The sequence below is a fragment of the Hoplias malabaricus genome, chromosome 4, assembly GCF_029633855.1.
Source record: "Hoplias malabaricus isolate fHopMal1 chromosome 4, fHopMal1.hap1, whole genome shotgun sequence".
NCBI classification, from domain to species: Eukaryota; Metazoa; Chordata; class Actinopteri; order Characiformes; family Erythrinidae; genus Hoplias; species Hoplias malabaricus.
In genome coordinates, this window is record NC_089803.1 from 59,935,867 (window position 1) to 59,955,259 (window position 19,393).

A 19,393-nucleotide genomic window follows, 5' to 3' on the forward strand; every position below is an offset into this window, starting at 1 on the left:
TTACAGAAAACAATCAATTCACCATATTCTCTACAACTGCATATGTGCAAGTGTGGTTTACATCAAGGGAACAAAACTTTAACTGAAGGATCAAGGATCTCCTTAGTTACTAAATAATTCATACTAGTTCCTAGATCACTTTCAGTTGAGAAACATATTATCCCACTTTTTCACAAGGTAACACAGTTCTCTGGGGTCTTCATTAAATGATTGTGACATGCTTTGGGCAAAACACCACAACATCCTCCTCACCGAGTCTTAACAGCCCTGTTCAGACTGGTTTCAGCACCAATATTTTAAATGATTGTGCCACACACAGCTCAGAGCACACAGCAGCAAGAAGAGAGCATTCAGAACCCCTTTAGCTGTTTTTTACTTTGTGCTCATTCTGCTCATTGTATTGTTGTACATTACACAGTACAATTGCACATAAAGCACCGTGATTAGAAATACTCCAGTGAGGGGGTGGCACAATTCTAATAACTCATTTTCTGCCCTCAGATGTGGAGACAAATCTAAATAGCTTGCTGAATCCCTTGTTTTGTGAATTAAGCAGCCCCAAAAAAGAGAGTGGGTCGTCTTATTTCATATTTTGTGTTAACAATACATATTATATAATATATATATATATATATATATATATATATATATATATATATATATATATATATATATATATATATATATATATATATATATATAATACATATACACAATCACTGAAAAAGTGAGTTGTTCGTAATATGCCCACTTAACAGCTAATAAGCCTGTAACTTACCACATAAACCCCATACAGATATTCAACACAATAACTACAACAATACAGAGCAAGCTAGAAAATTCCCAAGATGTTTTAATGTTATAGTAGCAATCATTGTCCAGTGTTTCCAAACATAAAAAATAAATATACATATATTACAAGAATTCCAGTGTCTTTTTAGGGGGGGTGTGGACAGGAAAACCCCAGGATTTATTAATCAGGATTGGTTTAAACACTGGAGTGGTTGTCACAGGAAGGGGGCAGAAAGAGACAAAATAAAGGCACTGACAGAGAGACACATTTGTACTAAGACCACAGTGTTTTTTTCCTAAAGTCCTCTGAGTTTGAATGAAAAAGTTTATAATAAACATGGCATAGACATTCACTGTATCACTGTTAGGAATCTGAGAGCTCTAAATTTCATAATTTACTATATTTTTATATAAAAATATCTCAGAATAATTATTTTTTTGTGTGTTTCTACAGTCGTATTTAAAAAAGAGTGTGAACCAATGGGCTTTGGGAACATTTGAAATGAAAGTGTGTAGCATCAGATTTAAGGCACCACAATGACACAAACGCAAATCAAGTACAAAAATTACAGCATTGTGATTTTGCCCAGAATAATCTTTAGAGCTGGATGTTATACATGTTTATTTTTAAAAAATAATTAAAAATGTGCCTGAATAATCTTGGAAACAGTCTACATACAAAAACAATTTTCGCAGTATCTACCGTCACAAAATAGAAAAAAACATAGGATCCCCTCTGGAAGCATGGACAGATAGTGTAGGGCACTTGGTGAAAGTTCCACTCATTATTTGCATAATGAAATTGAATGTCTTTTATTTTTCCACACATTGCTTTGTGAACATGTGAAGGAGTCAGTAAATGTCTTTTCCCATTGATTAAGTACTAGCGGTAACATCCATTATCACAGCTCTCCAGCTCCATCTCCATGTGACCTGTTCTGGACATGCAGCTCGGCATTATGGGGGATGTATTTTTTGCAGCATTTTTGGCACGGTCCGTTGTCCATTATCCCCCCAGTACATTCCCTTTTTCGGCAGGCAGAAGTCTGCAGTAATACTGTTCTCCATTGGAGTATAGGCCATGAAAGTGGAGAGAGAATGAGAGAGAGAGAGAGAGAGAGAGAGAGAGAGAGAGAGAGAGAGAGAGAGAGAGAGAGAGAGAGAGAAAGGGGTGCGGGGGGTGTTGTTCATCAGCCTTTAAGGAGTTCATCTCCCTCTCCTGTCCTCTTTTCCTCCACTGTGATGGCGGCCGTGTTGCTCTTAGCAGAAAGAGATTCCTGCGGCTTCCTGCTGGATCAGATTGAGGTTTCATTACTGCCGCTGTGATGAAAGAAAGAGGGAGCGAGGGAAAGATAGAGAAAAAGACAGATAAGAAAGGGGGGAGGGGTGGTAACATGCTGGTTACATGGGTGTCCAGGCAGGGCTTCAGGCAGACAGAACAAAACCTCATGCCAACGTGCAAGTGAATGGAGAGTATTTTGAACACCTGCTCTAACAGCTGCACAGGTGTAAACAGTGGTGCCCTCTGTGACTAAGGACTTTCCTGGTGAATCAAAAGGCCTCACTTTCAACAGAAAATCCCTACCCCTACACATGTGATTAAATAAAATGGATTGACAATATGAGGTTGTACATTTCAGCTGCATAAAAACTACTTTTTTAATCAAAGGGTTATGCAGGCTTAGTTAAAAACTACTGCAGTGCATACAGCAATAAAGGCAGCATGCACCTTCTTTTATAGGTTTAAAGGTTCTAGTTCACATGAACAACACTACATTCATCTACAACGCTAAATTAATTTGGAAAAGGGGCTTTCTTAGGAAAACATGCAGGTCAGTATAAGAAGGGTGCACATATAACAGATGTGTGTTAACAGTGTGTTTCTATTCCCTGTTCTCCCACAGGTTCCATCTTTTATGCTTTTCAACAAACATAAAAGAGTGGATTTCGAAATTTTAATACATCAGCAGAGATTGTGAGATACTCACTCTGAATCTGATTGGTTGCCACCATTAACAGTAGTGCTCCGGAGGTTCATGGCCACTCCGTTCTCTCTGGGTGGGACAGCGGGCCGGTTGGGGTTTTTAATGATGACATGGCTGTTGCCTCCATCAGAGGCCACTGATGGGGTCCGCGAGGAGATAGTGGGAGGGTTGTAGTCTGAAAGCTTCTCTCTAAGTTTGTTCTTCATGTTCTTGTCTGTGAGTGGTGGAGGATATATGATTTTATTCTTCAGTATACCTGTGGAGAAGAGGGAAATACAAAAATTAAAACATTATAATATAAATAAAAGCAGCTCAATGTTTTATGAATGTTATAACACTTTCAAAGCCATGCTCTCCTGCTCAGTTAGAGTGCATACATTTATTCTATTTTGGAATTTAAAAAATAACAGCAATAACCTCATACAAATTAAAGTGCATTACAAGTACAATGCCTGGTGTAGCATTAATATCTCCCAAGTTATATTCTTAATATCTATCATCCTCATATTGCCCCTCTTTCCCTTACCCTTCCTCTGCTCTGGCTGGTGGTTGCTATTCTGCAAACTAGGGGGAGCGCCATCTCTGGCTGGGGGGTCTTTATCTTGTGTTGTTTCCCCTATATGATTGAGCTTGTTTTCCTGATGGAGCTCCACGTTGACTTTGGTTTCCACTCTCAGACGCTCAGCTCCTCCAGCTTCCTCGCTGTCGCTGGCTGTTGTGGCCTCCACCGGCCAGTACGGCTTCACGTGATTGGACACTGTGTCCACTGTACCATAACAGAAGAGTGAAATGAAAGGAGAAATGATCAGACCTCTGTTTAACATTCAATGCTATTCATAAATATGGCAATAAACTTTATCAATACTAAACCTTTGGGAGTGCTGTGCAGTGGCTGTCTCTCGTTGTTCCACTTGGGCGTCCTGTGGACGTCTTCTTCATCTTCACTGTCCGAGGAGTGAGAGGAGGCGTAGGAGCTGCTGTGTTCATCCACAGAGAGCTCACTGTCTGAGTCTGAGTCTGAAAACATAACATAGCACAATACACACTTATTATGTATTTCATATCAGGAACGGTTTTGGAGTATTCAGAAAAAATGAAATGGCATTAAATGGAATGAAATGATTTGTCAGGGCAACACAATCTTTGTGAGCATTTCTGATAGCAAACTGAGATTAATGAATAGCACAAAGCATGTTAAGACTCAGTACCATCTGGTTTAGTGCCGTTGCGATGGAACAGAGGGCCATCAATATCGTTGTGTCCAGCTTTAGCTTTTCCTGAAGAAACACAGGGCTTCTGACCTAAGTCATCTCTGAGATCGAGAGAGAGAGAGAGAGAGAGAGAGAGAGAGAGAGATGAAGAAATTGAGACAGAAACATCTTTAAACTTCAGTAAACCATGCTGAAACCGCAACTACTCAAATATATATTCATTCATTCACCATCTGTAACCGCTTTTCCAATTCAGCGTCGCGGTGGTACAAAAACATATCTCTTTATACAATTATACTTAGATAAGATCCCACACCAGAATCCCCCCAAAAATTTCCCACTTTCTCCAAAAATATTCATCCAAGAAGTGTATGTCTCTAAATTTTTGCAACTGTGCTATGTACCTAACTTGAAATGATACTGTTTCCTGTAAAACTTGTCCAATGCTTATTGAAACAGCAGCTTGGTACCACTCAATTATTTGGTACCACTCGTTTTTGTATGATTTTTAAAACTTATATAACCAGAAATGTCCATGATAACATGTTTTTTATCAGTATATAACAGCCCCATCAGTATAAAACAGCTTTCTTTATTGTTAGATTCACTGAGATTCACTAAAGAACGACCATTAGACATCAAACATATCTTGGTTTATCTAATGTATTCGGCATAAACTCTGCACTGGATTGTGACAGTAAACATTCTTGTACAGTTGATCAAAAGACCCTGACTAGTCATGCCAAAAAAGTACACAGAGGAACTGGATCCCCATGGTGACAGTGCCAGACTGAGGCCGGGGGGCAAAACAATACAAGCACCTGTGAGTTTCAGTCTGACTGTGAGGCTAATAAAATTTATTTCAATAATTTAACTCTATCCAGCACATATTTAAGCCATCCCTAATGGCAGTTTTCATCTTCAGTGTTATAGCTGTAGCAGCAGACGCCTGATGAATGATGTTTTAGCTGGAGGCTAACTTACTGCATGCCTCAGTGTGTTCTGAAAGGCTCAAATTCACCCTGACAACTCCCTATCCGCCTTAAAACAAGTGGATCTGCAGTGTCGATGTCTGCAATGTAATTAAGGCTCTAGTGAAGGGATGTGATACTGAGCTTTATAGCCTAAGGATACATTCTCCATGATTTCTGAACAGAACAGCTAATCCTCAATCAGTGATAACATGTAAATATCTTCCAGCCCTGAATTAATACGCACACTGTATGCCTCAAAGATGGTAAACACCCTTATAATATAACACTTGTTCACTTGTGCACACTTGGTGTTTTTAATCTCCATAGAACAGCATGAAATTAAATGAGACACTCTGTAGCAGCAGCATATGAGCCTTAAGTTATAATGCCCAATGCCAAGTGTGGGCTAGAGGGGTATAAAACCTTTTAGCATTTGGGTGTGGAACTGTGTTCTTTGGAGTCATGAAGCTCTATTCAACACATTAGGGATGAGTTTGTGATCCTGGACAAATCATCCAGCTTCTGACGCTTTTTACGGCAGCAAAGTTCATTCATTCATTCATTCATCCATTATCTGTAACTGCTTATCCAATTTAGGGTCGCGGGGGGTCCAGAGCCTACCTGGAATCATTAGGCGCAAGGCGGGAATACACCCTGGAGGGGGCGCCAGTCCTTCACAGGGCAACACAGACACACACACATTCACTCACACACTCACACCTACGGACACTTTCGAGTCGCCAATCCACCTGCAACATGTGTTTTTGGACTGTGGGAGGAAACCGGAGCACCCGGAGGAAACCCACGCGGACACGGGGAGAACACCGGCAGCAAAGTAAAACTATTAATACACATAAATGTCAAAAGCAATATGGATTAGCAGGCTCCCACAAATTTTGGTAATACAGTGTGTAATTCCCACTCTCTACAGAGAATAAACCCTGCACATTTTAATGCACAATTTATGTTAATTCAGCACTGACACATGCCCAAGTTTAGACACTTAATTAGAAATGATTAAGTGAAATCATGATCTGATTGCCCCACAATGTGGCTTTAGTGTGTGTGTGTGTGTGTGTGTGTGCATTTGCAAGCATATTTAACACTGCAGTGCTGCAAAGCTTGAAGCAGAGCCATGCGCATGAGCCATACGTGCCATAGAAAAACCCTTCACAGAAAGACAGAGAACCAGTTTATAGAAAGATGAACTGAAAGAAACAACGAGTGTCATGAAACAAAACTAGAGAGTTAGACTGGATTATATACATTGCAGAAAAAAGCAAAACTGAAAGTAAGAGGGACAAGTGAAAAAGAGAAAGAGAGAGAGAGAGAGAGAGAGAGAGAGAGAGAAAGAGAGAGAGAGAGAGAGAGAGAGAGAAAGAGAGAGAGAGAGAGAGAGAGAGAGAGAGAGAGGGAAGTGAAAGTGTAGTAGCAAGTCCATGCTCCCAGCAGGCTGTTACCTGAAGGCATAAGTAAGGTAGCTGCTGTGGCTTTTGGCTGACCTGATGGTGCTCTCCAGAGACACAGTGGACTCTCCGATAGCTGACCGGAACAAAGTACCATCTTCTGTGTATGTGTTATTACAGTTCAGAGAACGCTGAGAAAAGAGAGATACAGGGAGAAGGACTTTTAACACACTTTAAACAACAAAAGCAGGGGTCAGAGGTAACAAATTAAAATGAATACAGTTATTACAGAGAGAGAGAGAGAGAGAGAGAGAGAGAGAGAGAGAGAGAGAGAGAGACATTCAAGATACAAAACAAATTCATTGCATAATAAACAGTAATAAAATAAAAAGTTTTTGAGGATTATTCTGTTTGTTGTCCATGTAGTTTATGATCAGTTATCATTTACTATATTTTCAATGTCAAATTCTTTAGATATTGCCCAGGAAACCTACTGACTCAAAGAAACATTTAATAGAAGCAGATGAGCATGTAGTGATGTAACTGCAGACTGACATTTTATATAAAGTTGATCTGAGTCAAAAGCATTTCAGCTGATTCAAAAGTACAAGTACTATCCATGATTATCGACCATAAATATGATACAGATGGTAAATTATAGTGAGAACCGTGTACAAATTTTTCTAGGATTAATCAGCATGGTCTGATCTTTGAGCTCTGCTTTATATAATTTTCCTCTACTTACAGTCAGCAGAGAGGCACGGGTGGTGCTGGATTCATCCGGTAGAGGCTTCTTCCCCGTCAGCACCATCTTTAGATTCTTCCTCACTTCTTTACTCAGCACACAGTGGAAAAAGAAGATGAAGATTCCCTGGAAAAAACAGAGAAAATAGTCAGTAGTCATGTTGAAGCATATGGAGTATAATTAAATTTACATATGTTGCTAGGTGTAGAAGAAGAATGTTGACAGACATCTTTTCAGCTTTTTGTGTGTAAGAATGTACAGTACGTAATTACTAATTAGTCAATAATCGATAAAACCTTTAGATAATCATCTAAATCATGTATTTAATGATTAATTAATGAAATTACAGTCTGTCCAGTTAAGCCAGCTAGGGAATGATCATATAATTCTGCAAGGTTTGTGCTCAATAAGTGCTCTAAGAAATGTTGTGAGAAGCATTTCCTTCATAATATAAAGTGTTCATCTCACCTGTAAACAACTGAAAATGGCAAACAGATAGTGGAAGATCATCACATCACTGTTTACAGCCATGAGCCCCAACAACCAGGTGGCACTGATGAGCAGCAGGAGCACGAAGGCCATCCTCAGAGCAGGACTGAACACACACACACACACACACTCAGTAACAATGCTCGATAACAGTACATTCTGCTCTTCCCATGCAAGCATCAAAAGTTTAAATGAGTGCATTGACTGCATACAACGGATTATTAACACATTAATTCTGCTAAAGACTGTCAATGATGAACAATCAGCAAAGTAATGGATACACAGTGTATCTAAATAATACAGATTGTCTTATTGTTATTGTGGTATAGAACAGTAGAAGAGTTTATTGTCTCTCCCACTTTTATCTGCTGCTCTTCTGTGTAAATTTGATTTCATTCCTTACTCAAGACATCAGTGTCCTGACAATAAAGTTAACTTTGGCTTTGTTCACTCACATGGCTCCAGATTTCTCGAAGCTCCTCTGCCGTCGTCCACACGAGGCCTTAGCTGCCAGAACGAAGATCACCACGTTCACCTGCAATGGGGGCCATTCCAAACATTAGAGAATTTAATTAGCCAGAGACTAATTCACAAAACTCTTTGTTTTTCCCAGGTGAACAAACATGAAGAACAGACAGACCATATACAGTAATACAGTACCAAAAAACATGAAAAAACAACACTATATATAAGGAAAAAAATTTAATAACATTTAGAGGTCAGTGGAAATTTTGTATTTTTTATTTTTGGCTAAGCTACATTTTTAGTGTATAGTTTACAGTAGCACAGTGAACTGACCAGCACAACAACAGCGATGGGTCCAGCAAAGCTCCAGATGAGTGTGTCATGGACAGAGAGCCAGCAGAAATCAGGATTGCCATAGCCCTGTGGATCCAGACCTACAGCCAAACCTAAACACACATACACACACACGTTTAATTATTATAGTTCCTTAATGGTCATAAACACCATCACATTATCATTCTCAGCATTAAGTGACCACTGAAAAGGGGCTACTTAAAAAGAGCTTAAAAGAATATGGAGTATTAGAGTCTGTAATTATAAAACAAAGTGCAAAGTCAGGGAATTCTTATACAGGAGGTCCTCGAGTTACGTCAGTGCCGAGTTATGATGTTTCATGGTTACGACACATCTCCCATTTACTGTATAAAGCATTGTTTTGACTTAAGTGGTTTTGCGTCGTAAATGTCGTAACGCGAACTTCATGTTTGGTGTGTGCGGCGGAAGAATACACGGTTACGCGGCTCAGGACCGAGGAGGATAGGTGTTAGGATAAGTGCTTACAGTGTGTTATTTACGTACAGTATGTACGTATGTTCCGACCTCCGACCGAAAATCGGTTTACGACGCGACATAGGAACGGATCAACGTCTTAAGTCGAGGACCCCCTGTATTGGAAAATGGCTGCATTTTCACTTTCACTTCCCTCTCTCCCACTTGACCTCTCTGTCTTTCTCTCTCTTTCTCTGTCAATATTTTTTCTCTCTCTCATTCTTTTTCATTTTAATGTTTTCACTGATTGATTCATGTGATAATAGTAATGTTTCGTTAATGTTGCCTTTGTTCATATCCCCATTTACTCACTGCATTGTTTTTAAAATTATGATTAACTAATTCAAAGACTTCAAAATATCATTACATTCACTAAGTATCTCTATGAACAAAATACATTTCTGTCCAAATCTAAAATTATTTGTAATTTTAACCTCAAAAAACAAAAATTAGTTTCCAGTCTTAGAAAATTAAACATCTGAAAAAAATCTAAAATAAAAACAGCAGTTACCCATCCAACTGCCTAAACACACACACACACACACACACAGGCAAGCGCACACAAACACAAAAGAGCAGAGGAGGTAACGAGAGTACACTGCTGCAGAAGAGCCTGTCCAGCCTCTATTATCTGTCTTCTACTGCAGCTTTGAGCGTCTGCCAGAGAGGAAAGTGACACCACAGCAGAGCAACAGAGCAGAGTTCCAAGTGCAAAAAGAAAGCAAGTGAGAGGAAGAAAGATGTGGGATAGACAGATGATAAAGATAGTGAGATGTTAAAAAAAAGTGAAGAGAGAGAAAAAGACAAGGAGAGTGTAGGAAACAAACAAATTGAACAAAAGAGAGAAGATTATAGATTGAGATCGAGAGGAGAGAGAGAGAAAAGAAAAATAGACAAAGAAAAAAGATAGCATTTCCACAAGTATCATACACACACAAACACACACACACACACATACACCCTACTCAATAAAGGGGCGAGTCTCAGCTTGACATCATGGGCGTGTGTGGTTTGTAGATGGTTGTAGTGTTTGATGTCTGTTTGCAATTATGTAGGCGATGTCTATATACAAGATTATTTACACACATTTTTGTTTATGCTGTAAGTTCATTTTAACACTTTAATTTAATAGTTCAGTGTTGTCCATGTTGGTCACAGTAAACTTAATCAGTTTAGTATTGAAGTGTTCTTTGTTCTTTCAATCATTATATGAAAGGAGCTCAGTGCTACTTTTGTTAATGGATAGTTTTATGTCGTTAACAACTGAATTTCAAATCAAATTACCCTTTCAATTACATTTCAGTATATTTCTACAAGATTTATAAATATTATAAATAACAAATACTCTAAATAATTTTCTCATGTCAAGTAAAATTTACAAATAAAACAATGACTTAGAAAAAATGCATATGTAATTAAAGTCCCTAATGACTTGTAGTTGCAGTTGACTTGCTGCTTTACACAACCAGTAATCTGATTGGTTCTTGTTGCTGGAGGGCGGGACTTTATCCATTAACAGCAAGCTGATTGGCTCTTCATACTGAAGGACGGGAATCCACATTCCGCGTCATGAGAACTTCGACCTGTATACATTCCCTAATTTTTGAAGTTTCTGGTTTTAACTCAAACAACACTGTCATCCTAGAAGTGATGCAAAAGGGCTTTTATCACATCCCTTGGGCTATTTTTACTGGCCCCAGGACAGCGGTGTCTGGAGCGCTGTCCTGTGCTGTGTCACTCTTTCAAATCACAGCGTTCATCATTATGCACAGATCTGACTGGCTGAGTAGTCTCACGTGTGATATGCAAAAACGCATGTGATTAGTCTGGTCATTTCATGGAGCGCTAAACCTGAACCGTAATGACTACAAGAGTCACACCATTTAAAACAAACTGTTAAATATTAAACAGCTCTTAATAGTTTATCAGTTACAGGTCCGAATAGGACAGCCTCTGGGACCAGACTGGGACCACATATTAGTGAGTGACCCCTGCTCTGGGCTCTGTGGAGAGAAAGAGAGAGAGAGAGAGAGAGAGAGAGAGAGAGAGAGAGAGAGAGAGAGAGAGAGAGAGAGAGAGAGAGACACCTACCTGTTATAATAGCAGGGATGCCCCAACCGATGGCGTAGTAAAAGCGCATTTGGCCGTAGTTGATGTTGCGCATCTCTGTCAGCATGCGGTAAATGTGCAGCCCCTCTACAAACATCCAGGCAAATGTGCACATGTAGAAGAAGTGCAGCAGGATCGCTATCACTGTACACACAAACTGAGAGAGAGAGAGAGAGAGAGAGAGAGAGAGAGAGAGAGTTTTAGGTAAAGTACTCAACTGTTAAAAAAATCTGGGTTTAAACATATTCAGTCTATTGAGAAACATAGTTTATATGTTTTATACCCACTAGGAGACCACTCTCTGGCTTCCCATAGACAGAGCTACACATCCTTACAGAGTGTGATACATACAAACAATTACGAGAAATTTCTTTCCCAAAATTTGAATAGATTCACCCGCAATTCCAAAGCTTCTCTAATGAAGTCAAACTGAGCGTCCTGCTCTGAGAGACAGGGGCGTATTTGCCTTCCACACACTCAGGGACAGTGAGTGACCAACACACACACGCACACACACACACACACACACACACACACACAACTACACATGCACACGCACAAAACTTGCCGTTTGTTGTCATTTTCACATGTTCATTTAGGTTAAATTTTAATTATTATACATTTATTACTACATTTAATGTTTAGCATGTTCCTTGATTCTTACAGTTCTTTTAGATTGCTGTTTTATTGACATAATTATTATTATTTATTATTAGTTATTATTATTAATATTATTATTTTAAATATTCAATATATAAATGTAGTTGTATTAATGCTTTGGCAATACTGTATTTGAGTATGGTCATGCCAATAAAGCTTGAATTGAATTGAGAGGAGAGAGAGAGAGGGGGGGGGAGACAGGGGGAGAGAGAGAGAGAGAGAGAGAGAGAGAGAGAGAGAGAGAGACAGAGAGAGACAGAGAGAGAAACGAAAGCCCCTTTTTGTATTAGAGGGTTAACCGTGTTAGGTGTAAATCTACAACTTCACTACAGAGAAGTTCACACACTCACACAAAGTTCAAAGACTTACTTGACAAACTCTACATATTAACCCTAATTCATGTACAGTACCACATCATCTTCATAACGGGGTGCAGGTGTTCATTCATGTGTGAAGGGCGTTTCTTGTCTTTTTGTGTAGAATTATGCAGTATCAGGGTGTGTTTGTAGCTATAAAAGTATCCTCTGAGCGCCAGAAAACACCAGCCCCAACTTGTCTCTATGATAAAGCCCACAGTGTGAGGTCATAGGGTGAGGAGGGGGCAGTTAGACTGTTGCATGTGGCTCTAATGCTCAAGGATGAATTCTAATAAAACAAACTAACCACGTACGTTAGCTAACATCACACATTTTATCGATGCATGATCTTAATTTACTTGTGCCACTCATTTACATTAATAATATACTTAGGAAATAACGAATATATAATAGTTTTTATAAAAACAATAATAAGTCTACGAACTGATTGTTTATTGCTAGGCTCAGATACACATGGTACCAATACAAGAAGTCCCCATGCCCAAAGCCAAATGTCAGCTAGAAGGGTGGAACAGTGTTTTCTGGATTGATTAAAGAGTTCCATCCAGTTTGTTCTCTACAGATAATTGTCTACCATCATTATCTGACTTCACTTATGCTTTTATGGCTGAATACAATCACATTCCCACACACATTCCCTACATTACATAAAGAACACTGGACAAGCATGTGCACACAATATTTTTTTTTTTCAATTATAACATTTTTATCATCATATGATTATTTGCAACAAAACATACACAGATGTATAACATATATCACCTTGCTTCCAGGATTTTGACTACTAGCATAAATCTGGAACAGAGCATTTGTGCTGAATCAATTTGTTGTTACATGTCACATAATCTACCCAATAAAGTCTGCTTTAAAATCTATTCATAGAACGTAAGCTCCTGTCAATTCCCAGGCAGCTCCTGCCTGAGCCCAACAACAATCACACTTTTATACTTTTGTATCTTACTGAAATTTACTCTATAGCTCCAATACCTCCTTTAATCCAGCCAGCCTTCCAGGCATGAACATCATCAACAGCATGTGTGGGTCTCTGTGTGTGTGTGTGAATGTGGACCAAGTGTGTAATTACAGGGATTTTATCTGTACCAATGAAACAGCTCCTTCCTCTTCAGCGATGAATCACCAGAATGTAAATAGATGCTTTCCACTGTCAGGTTATTCCCAGCCATTTGTCAACAACCGCTAGTGTGGCCTAACCCATCACTACACAGCTCCTAATTAAAGATTTAAGCATGTAATGACTGGTGTTTTACAACAGGAACAGGCCCAGTGTTCAGCTGAGAACTGTACGAAACAAAAATGTCCCACTAACCAAAAAGTAACAAATTCACTACAAAATCTACAATTTGAGCAGCCATTAACGACCACTTTAAAATCAGGTCCTCTACTCCCTCTTTAATGCTCTTTCTAAAATAGCCCAAAACCATCAGAGATTTCATTTCCATTTCGTAATGTCTTCCACACAAACGCATATCAGTTCCCAAGGAATGGATTACAGCTTCCTTTTTTCTCCCCCAAACCAATGTCACATAGGCCTTAGACTTATTTCATATATCTCCAAATCTTCACAAATACCATCACACACAGTTTTCTTTAGCCAGTCAAGAACATCCATACACTCACAGGGAGGTTAAACGATCATGATGCATATTTTAAAGCTGGAGACGGTAATATTGTAGAATCCAGTGTAAGCTAATTCTTAAAAATATTCAACTGAAAAAGTCCTAGCACCTACTTTCAGCCCTCCATTCAAAGCCACTCCCATAGATTGAAATCAGAAATATCACATTCATTTTTAATTTTTGGCTTTAAACAAAGAACATCATGGCTTCTCTAGTTAAAAATCTCCCCAATCACAAATAACGTGACAACTACACTGAAAGTAGAAGTCTTACTGGGTTGTCCGTCTGGTTGATCCCAATGAGGAAGACGAGCTCAGAGAAAAAGAGCGCCGCCACCAGGTTCTTGTGGATGCTGTGCAGATTGGAGCGGAGTTTTCTCAGGATGGCCAGCAGAATAAAAGTGATGAGCAGGGCCAGCAATGAGGCTGATACTGTAGTGTAAGTGACTATCTTCAGGGGCAACACGTCTCCATGCTGAAAGAACAAAGGAAGAATAAAACATATGTTGATATTATGACCCATAGAACGGATAGAGAGTGCACACCCTAACCATTTCTTTTTGGACTCTGGGAACATTTGGAAGAGTACACCAACTCCCAGTTCTGTTATATCAGCTATCAGGTGTCTCACGAGATAACTCTTGTTACTTCTCATTTAGTGTGTATTTTTATTAGAATTTTATAGTAATATAAAATAGATTTTTGCCTGAATAAATAGTTTTAAATAACATGATTTTGTTTAAAAACTAAACTAAAACTGTTGCCTGGCACTGTATATATACATAGTCCAGAAGCAGGGACACCACAGTTAAGAACATTGCTTTGAGAATGGAGTTGAGTGGACTGAGCCGACCAAATTTTTGTGACAACACTGTAGCTATAAGAATAAAGACATGAGAGGGGTGAAGAGGGTAAGAACAGGAGAATGTTTAGATGTGAAGTGGGCATGTTTAATACTCTCTCAACCAAATATTTATCCTCCTAGACAAGTTCTGGAAGATTAACGCTGGTGCTATGTGTCCGTTGCTGTACCTCTCTCTTGGAGATGTCCATGAGCACAGCGAAGCTGGTCATGTGGTTACACTGGCAGCTGATGTGAGTTCTGTTTCTGGAAATGAGCTCACAGCCTTTAGAGGACCAGCCTCCAGTTCCTCCAATCCTACAACACACACACACACAGGCACATTTACAGGCACATACACACTACACATAAACCATTACAAGATATTCTTCTAAAATTGTAATGCATAACTTCTATTTATTTGCTGAGTTTAAAATTTTTAACAATCGCAGGGACTCACGCAATGGAGTGGTTCCAGAACACACACACAGGTTTGGTCCTCTCCTCTGTCTCTAGCAGGGTGTAATCAAGTGTGATGGGTCTATCAAGAGGTGTGGGCAGTGGTTCACCTTCATTGTGGACTGTGGTGCTGACTATGGGCGTGTTGATGACTGGTCGGGTGGGCACTCTGTATAGACAGAACACATGTTGAGATAAAAGAGAAACAAGGTACAAGCCGTAATTCTCTCATACTGAGTCATGGCTGTGCCTCTTCATTTGATTAATTATTTGCCTGATTGTTTTTTTTTAGGGCGGAACGGTGGTACAGCAGGTAGTGTCGCAGTCACACAGCTCCAGGGACTTCGAGCTTGTGGGTTCAAGTCCCGCTTCGGCTGACTGTCGGTGAGGAGTTTGGTGTGTTCTCCCCGTGTCTGCTTGGGTTTCCTCCGGGTGCTCCGGTTTCCTCCCACGGTCCAAAAACACATGTTGGTAGGTGGATTGGCGACTCAAAAGGGTCCCTAGGTGTGTGTGTGTGTCGCCCTGTGAAGGACTGGTGCCCCCTCCAGTGTTTGTTCCCACCTTGTGCCCAGTAATTCCAGGTAGGCTCCTGACCCACCACGACCCTGAAGTGGTTACAGACAATGAATGAACGATTATTTTTTATATTATTTATTCAATACGTATACGTATATTATTATATATTTAAAATATTATTCATTTATAACTATACATTCATTCATTCATTATCTGTAACCGCTTATTCAGTTCAGGTTCGCGGTGGGTCCAGAGCCTACCTGGAATCATTGTGCGCAAGGCGGGAATACACCCTGGAGGGGGCGCCAGTCCTTCACAGGGCAACACAGACACACACACACATTCACTCACACACTCACACCTACGGACACTTTTAAGTCACCAATCAACCTACCAATGTGTGTTTTTTGGACCGTGAGAGGAAACCCACGCAGACACGAGGAGAACACACCAAACAGACAGTCACCCGGAGCGTTAATCGAACCCACAACCTCCAGGTCCCTGGAGCTGTGTGACTGCGATACTCCCTGCTGCGCCACCGTGTCGCACAATTTTTTATATTGACCTTTGTATTGACTTTTTAAATTTATTTTTAATTTAGTCGAAAATTTCTTCTTTGGAATAAATTAAAAATAAATATAAGTTACATTAATGAAACACTGTGAATTATGTATTTTCTGGTTTGTTTAATTGCAAAAGCTGACAAGGGAAGAATGAGAAAGTTGGAGCAAGGGAAAGGAAAAAGGCCAACAAGAGGCAGAATTAGAAATGAGATTAGGTACTGAACACACTGGTTCAGAGGTCCAGTGTCTGGCAACTGGTGAAACAGCTCACAGTAATGTATAGTGTTTAGTATCAGTAGGCACAGCCGTCCTGTGGCAGCTGTCTTAAATATTTGGATGAGCTTTCGTGGTAATAACAAACTGAAACAGTTTGTGTATCATGTGAATGGAATGTGGTAATTAGGCTGTGTGTTCTGACGGTGCTGAAGGTTTCACACTCGAGTGCTGTCATAGTTTACTGAATGTAAAGCTCTGTGTGTTCAGCTGGGTATGTCTTTGAGGAGTTATAGCTTTAGAGAGTGGACAGGATGACATTAGCACAGGCCAGTTCAGCAATGTTTTCACGAAAACCTACAAAGCCTGCCAGTCTTTTAGAAAACAACACCATAATGTCTACATGCAGAAAGAATATCGTATAAAGAAATCTGTGTTTTACATAGGTTTCATAAAGAGAACAAGGTTAATTATATTAACAACTACACAAAATGTCACTAATTCAAAGCCCCATAGCTCTCCTTTTGGAGCAGTCCTTACTATAGGACAGGTCTTCAAAGCCAGACTTTTGATCCATGTTTTGACAATGGCCTGGAACCTGGATCAGGGTCCGGATTTGAAAAACTCTGCTTTAGGTAAAATTCATCTAACCCTAACCCTTGAATGAACCGTGGTTGCACCTGAGGCTGCGGCGATCAGGGTCATAGTGCTCAGGCAGAAGCCTGCCCAGAGATCGGTACACGATCACAGTAGCCACAGGAAATGGAGGAGGAACTTCCACATCCCGCTTCTTCCTTTGGACCTCAAAATGGTCTTCCTCAGTGGAGCTCGTCTGAGTCACTGGTCTCTCTGTTGGAGCAGCTGCAAAGAGAAATTTTAGTGCAAGGTAAGATGAAATTAAAACATAATATGTTTGCAAGCTACGTTTATAAATAAATTATATTTTAACAGAACAGCTCTCACACTCTAACATTCATTCAATATTTTTTTAACAATTTCACAGCAAGCTTCGTAACAATTTAAAGGGCATCATCATTCATAAAGCTGCATGACACTTACATAACTCTTTCTTCACAGCTGACACCAAATTTTATAGATAATCAGACATCAAGAAAAGCTTATTCTAATGAGTGATAATTGTGATAAAGGCAGCTTTAGTCAAGTTCACCTTAGAAAAACTTATCACCACTGACACATGTGGGAATAAGCCTTTATACATGTGGGTTTATGTCATTTGGACAATGGACAATGAAATGGAGTAAAATGTTACTCAAAAGTTTTTATACGCGTTTAAGTATGTCATTGTAATAAGATTAATGTCATGATGGATTACCTTTAGAAACCCATATAACACAAGATGTTAAACAAATTGTACAACATAATGTTAACCATTGATAAATGAAAACTCTTTCTTCCACTGTTTTTGTCTCATTCTGTGTTAACTCTTAACCAAACCTCCTTAGTAGTTGGTTTTAAATGAAACATTAAAACATGCTTATAAATATTCACCCTTGTGCTCTGTGGATCTGAAGTTAAACTCCGGGAACAAGACTGAAGACTTCAAGTCTTTGGGACACTCTTCTTTAATCTTCTGGAAGTGAGGGATTTTTGCCTCGTCTGGACTAGAAGGGTCCAGATAATCCACTGCCATAACTTTTTGGAGGGAAACGTGAATAATGTTAAACAAATACTGACATTTTCTATTCAAATTAATCTTCTCAGAGCTGGGACTCACTCATGTTTTGCGTGACGATGGTAAAGGGTTTCAGGTAAGTCTTCCTCATGTTGCGAGCCACAGTGGTGGCATATTCCTCAAAGTTTCTCAACAGGTGTGCTGTCCCACCCTCTGTCCTCTGGATGTGTTCCCAGTGCTCTTTATTGCTGGGGTCCAAGATGGCACTGCCTGCTTTCACAATGTTCTAATATATACAAATGTATGTATTATTTAAAAGGACACTAACCAAAATGAAAAAAATAACCACAACTACATTTGCAGTGAACATACAGTGAACATCACATACAGTGAACATGATTGGTTGATACCATATGGATTTGCATGGTGTCAGCATAGCTGAGGTAAGTACAGAATATTGCATAACATTTTCACTGCATATTTAAATCTACTTTGGACACAGGCAATATTTTTTTTAATAAAAGAGGGGAAAAATTAAAGGACGAAACATCATTCCATATAGATGTTTTAAAGAATGAACATTTCTCAGTACCCAGCAGCAAGCACAAAGTAATTGTTGTTGTTTATTTAAAGTTTTTATAGAAAAATATAGTTCTGAAAAAACACTGAATCAAATTTTGTGGTCGTAACTGCTGACTAGGACAGATCAAAATAATTTTTCAGTGGAAAAATATACTCAGCAGAGGAACAAGCCAAACTAGATTTATAAATGATCTACATCTATGAGTCACTCACACTTTCCATGTCACATAATCATTAACTATGTGCTAAACTAACATAAGTAATCACACACCTGCTTAGAAAAACTCTGAGACCAACTCACATTTATGACAAAGACAAAGCGGTAATAAGAGAGTTTAGGAATTATAAATACTATATCATGATAATGGACCATTATCATAAAGTAAACTGACTGTTACATTTGATGCGAAACTCTAACCTCATTAAAGGAGGCGTCCTTCATGGCAGCCAGATCAAAGCCCTGCTGCTCACTCTCGTACTGGAGAACACGTGAGATCAAGTGGAAGGCTGTTTTCACATCATTTCCATAGAAAGATTTGGTCTGGTTTGTAGCATTATGGAGCATTTGGGCAATGTCCTTTGACTTCTGCCCATCCATCCTGGACTCGTTGCGATGCATCTCTTCATTCTGCAGGAGAGAAAGTGTCCAGTGCACCAATGTCTTACTTTAATAATATTATTAATAAGGCTAATTGTAAAATATATAATTATCTCTGTACTGTTTCATAGATACTGTTTAATGGAAGATCTCATTTACACAATGTTGTAACCCATCAACTTCTGTTAGCTCTAGTGTTCTTTAACTTAACTTGGACTTATTTGAAGTTGTATCTTCAGTTATTCAATCATCATCCTTTTTAGACATTAAGACCATTCATAGATATGATTATATGATATTATGATTGCATC

The 19,393-nt window shown here is 39.2% G+C and overlaps 1 protein-coding gene across 1 annotated transcript in view; it reads right to left on the reverse strand.

Annotated features, from left to right (window-relative positions):
* Nucleotides 1–859: 859 nt before the first annotated feature.
* Nucleotides 860–19,393, reverse strand: part of celsr1a (cadherin EGF LAG seven-pass G-type receptor 1a) — a 101,952-nt gene continuing 83,418 nt past the window's right edge. The window contains exons 19-36 of the mRNA XM_066668933.1: nt 18,903–19,112; nt 18,005–18,188; nt 17,779–17,922; nt 16,950–17,130; nt 14,979–15,146; nt 14,710–14,836; nt 13,952–14,152; nt 10,987–11,161; nt 8,401–8,513; nt 8,058–8,137; nt 7,582–7,708; nt 7,114–7,239; nt 6,423–6,559; nt 3,986–4,089; nt 3,648–3,794; nt 3,304–3,543; nt 2,781–3,033; nt 860–2,112 (exon numbers count right to left, since the gene is read on the reverse strand). Coding sequence (XP_066525030.1) covers nt 2,088–2,112; nt 2,781–3,033; nt 3,304–3,543; nt 3,648–3,794; nt 3,986–4,089; nt 6,423–6,559; nt 7,114–7,239; nt 7,582–7,708; nt 8,058–8,137; nt 8,401–8,513; nt 10,987–11,161; nt 13,952–14,152; nt 14,710–14,836; nt 14,979–15,146; nt 16,950–17,130; nt 17,779–17,922; nt 18,005–18,188; nt 18,903–19,112 — 2,742 coding nt within the window. The 3' untranslated portion in view covers nt 860–2,087. The remainder of the gene's footprint in view (nt 2,113–2,780; nt 3,034–3,303; nt 3,544–3,647; nt 3,795–3,985; nt 4,090–6,422; nt 6,560–7,113; nt 7,240–7,581; nt 7,709–8,057; nt 8,138–8,400; nt 8,514–10,986; nt 11,162–13,951; nt 14,153–14,709; nt 14,837–14,978; nt 15,147–16,949; nt 17,131–17,778; nt 17,923–18,004; nt 18,189–18,902; nt 19,113–19,393) is intronic.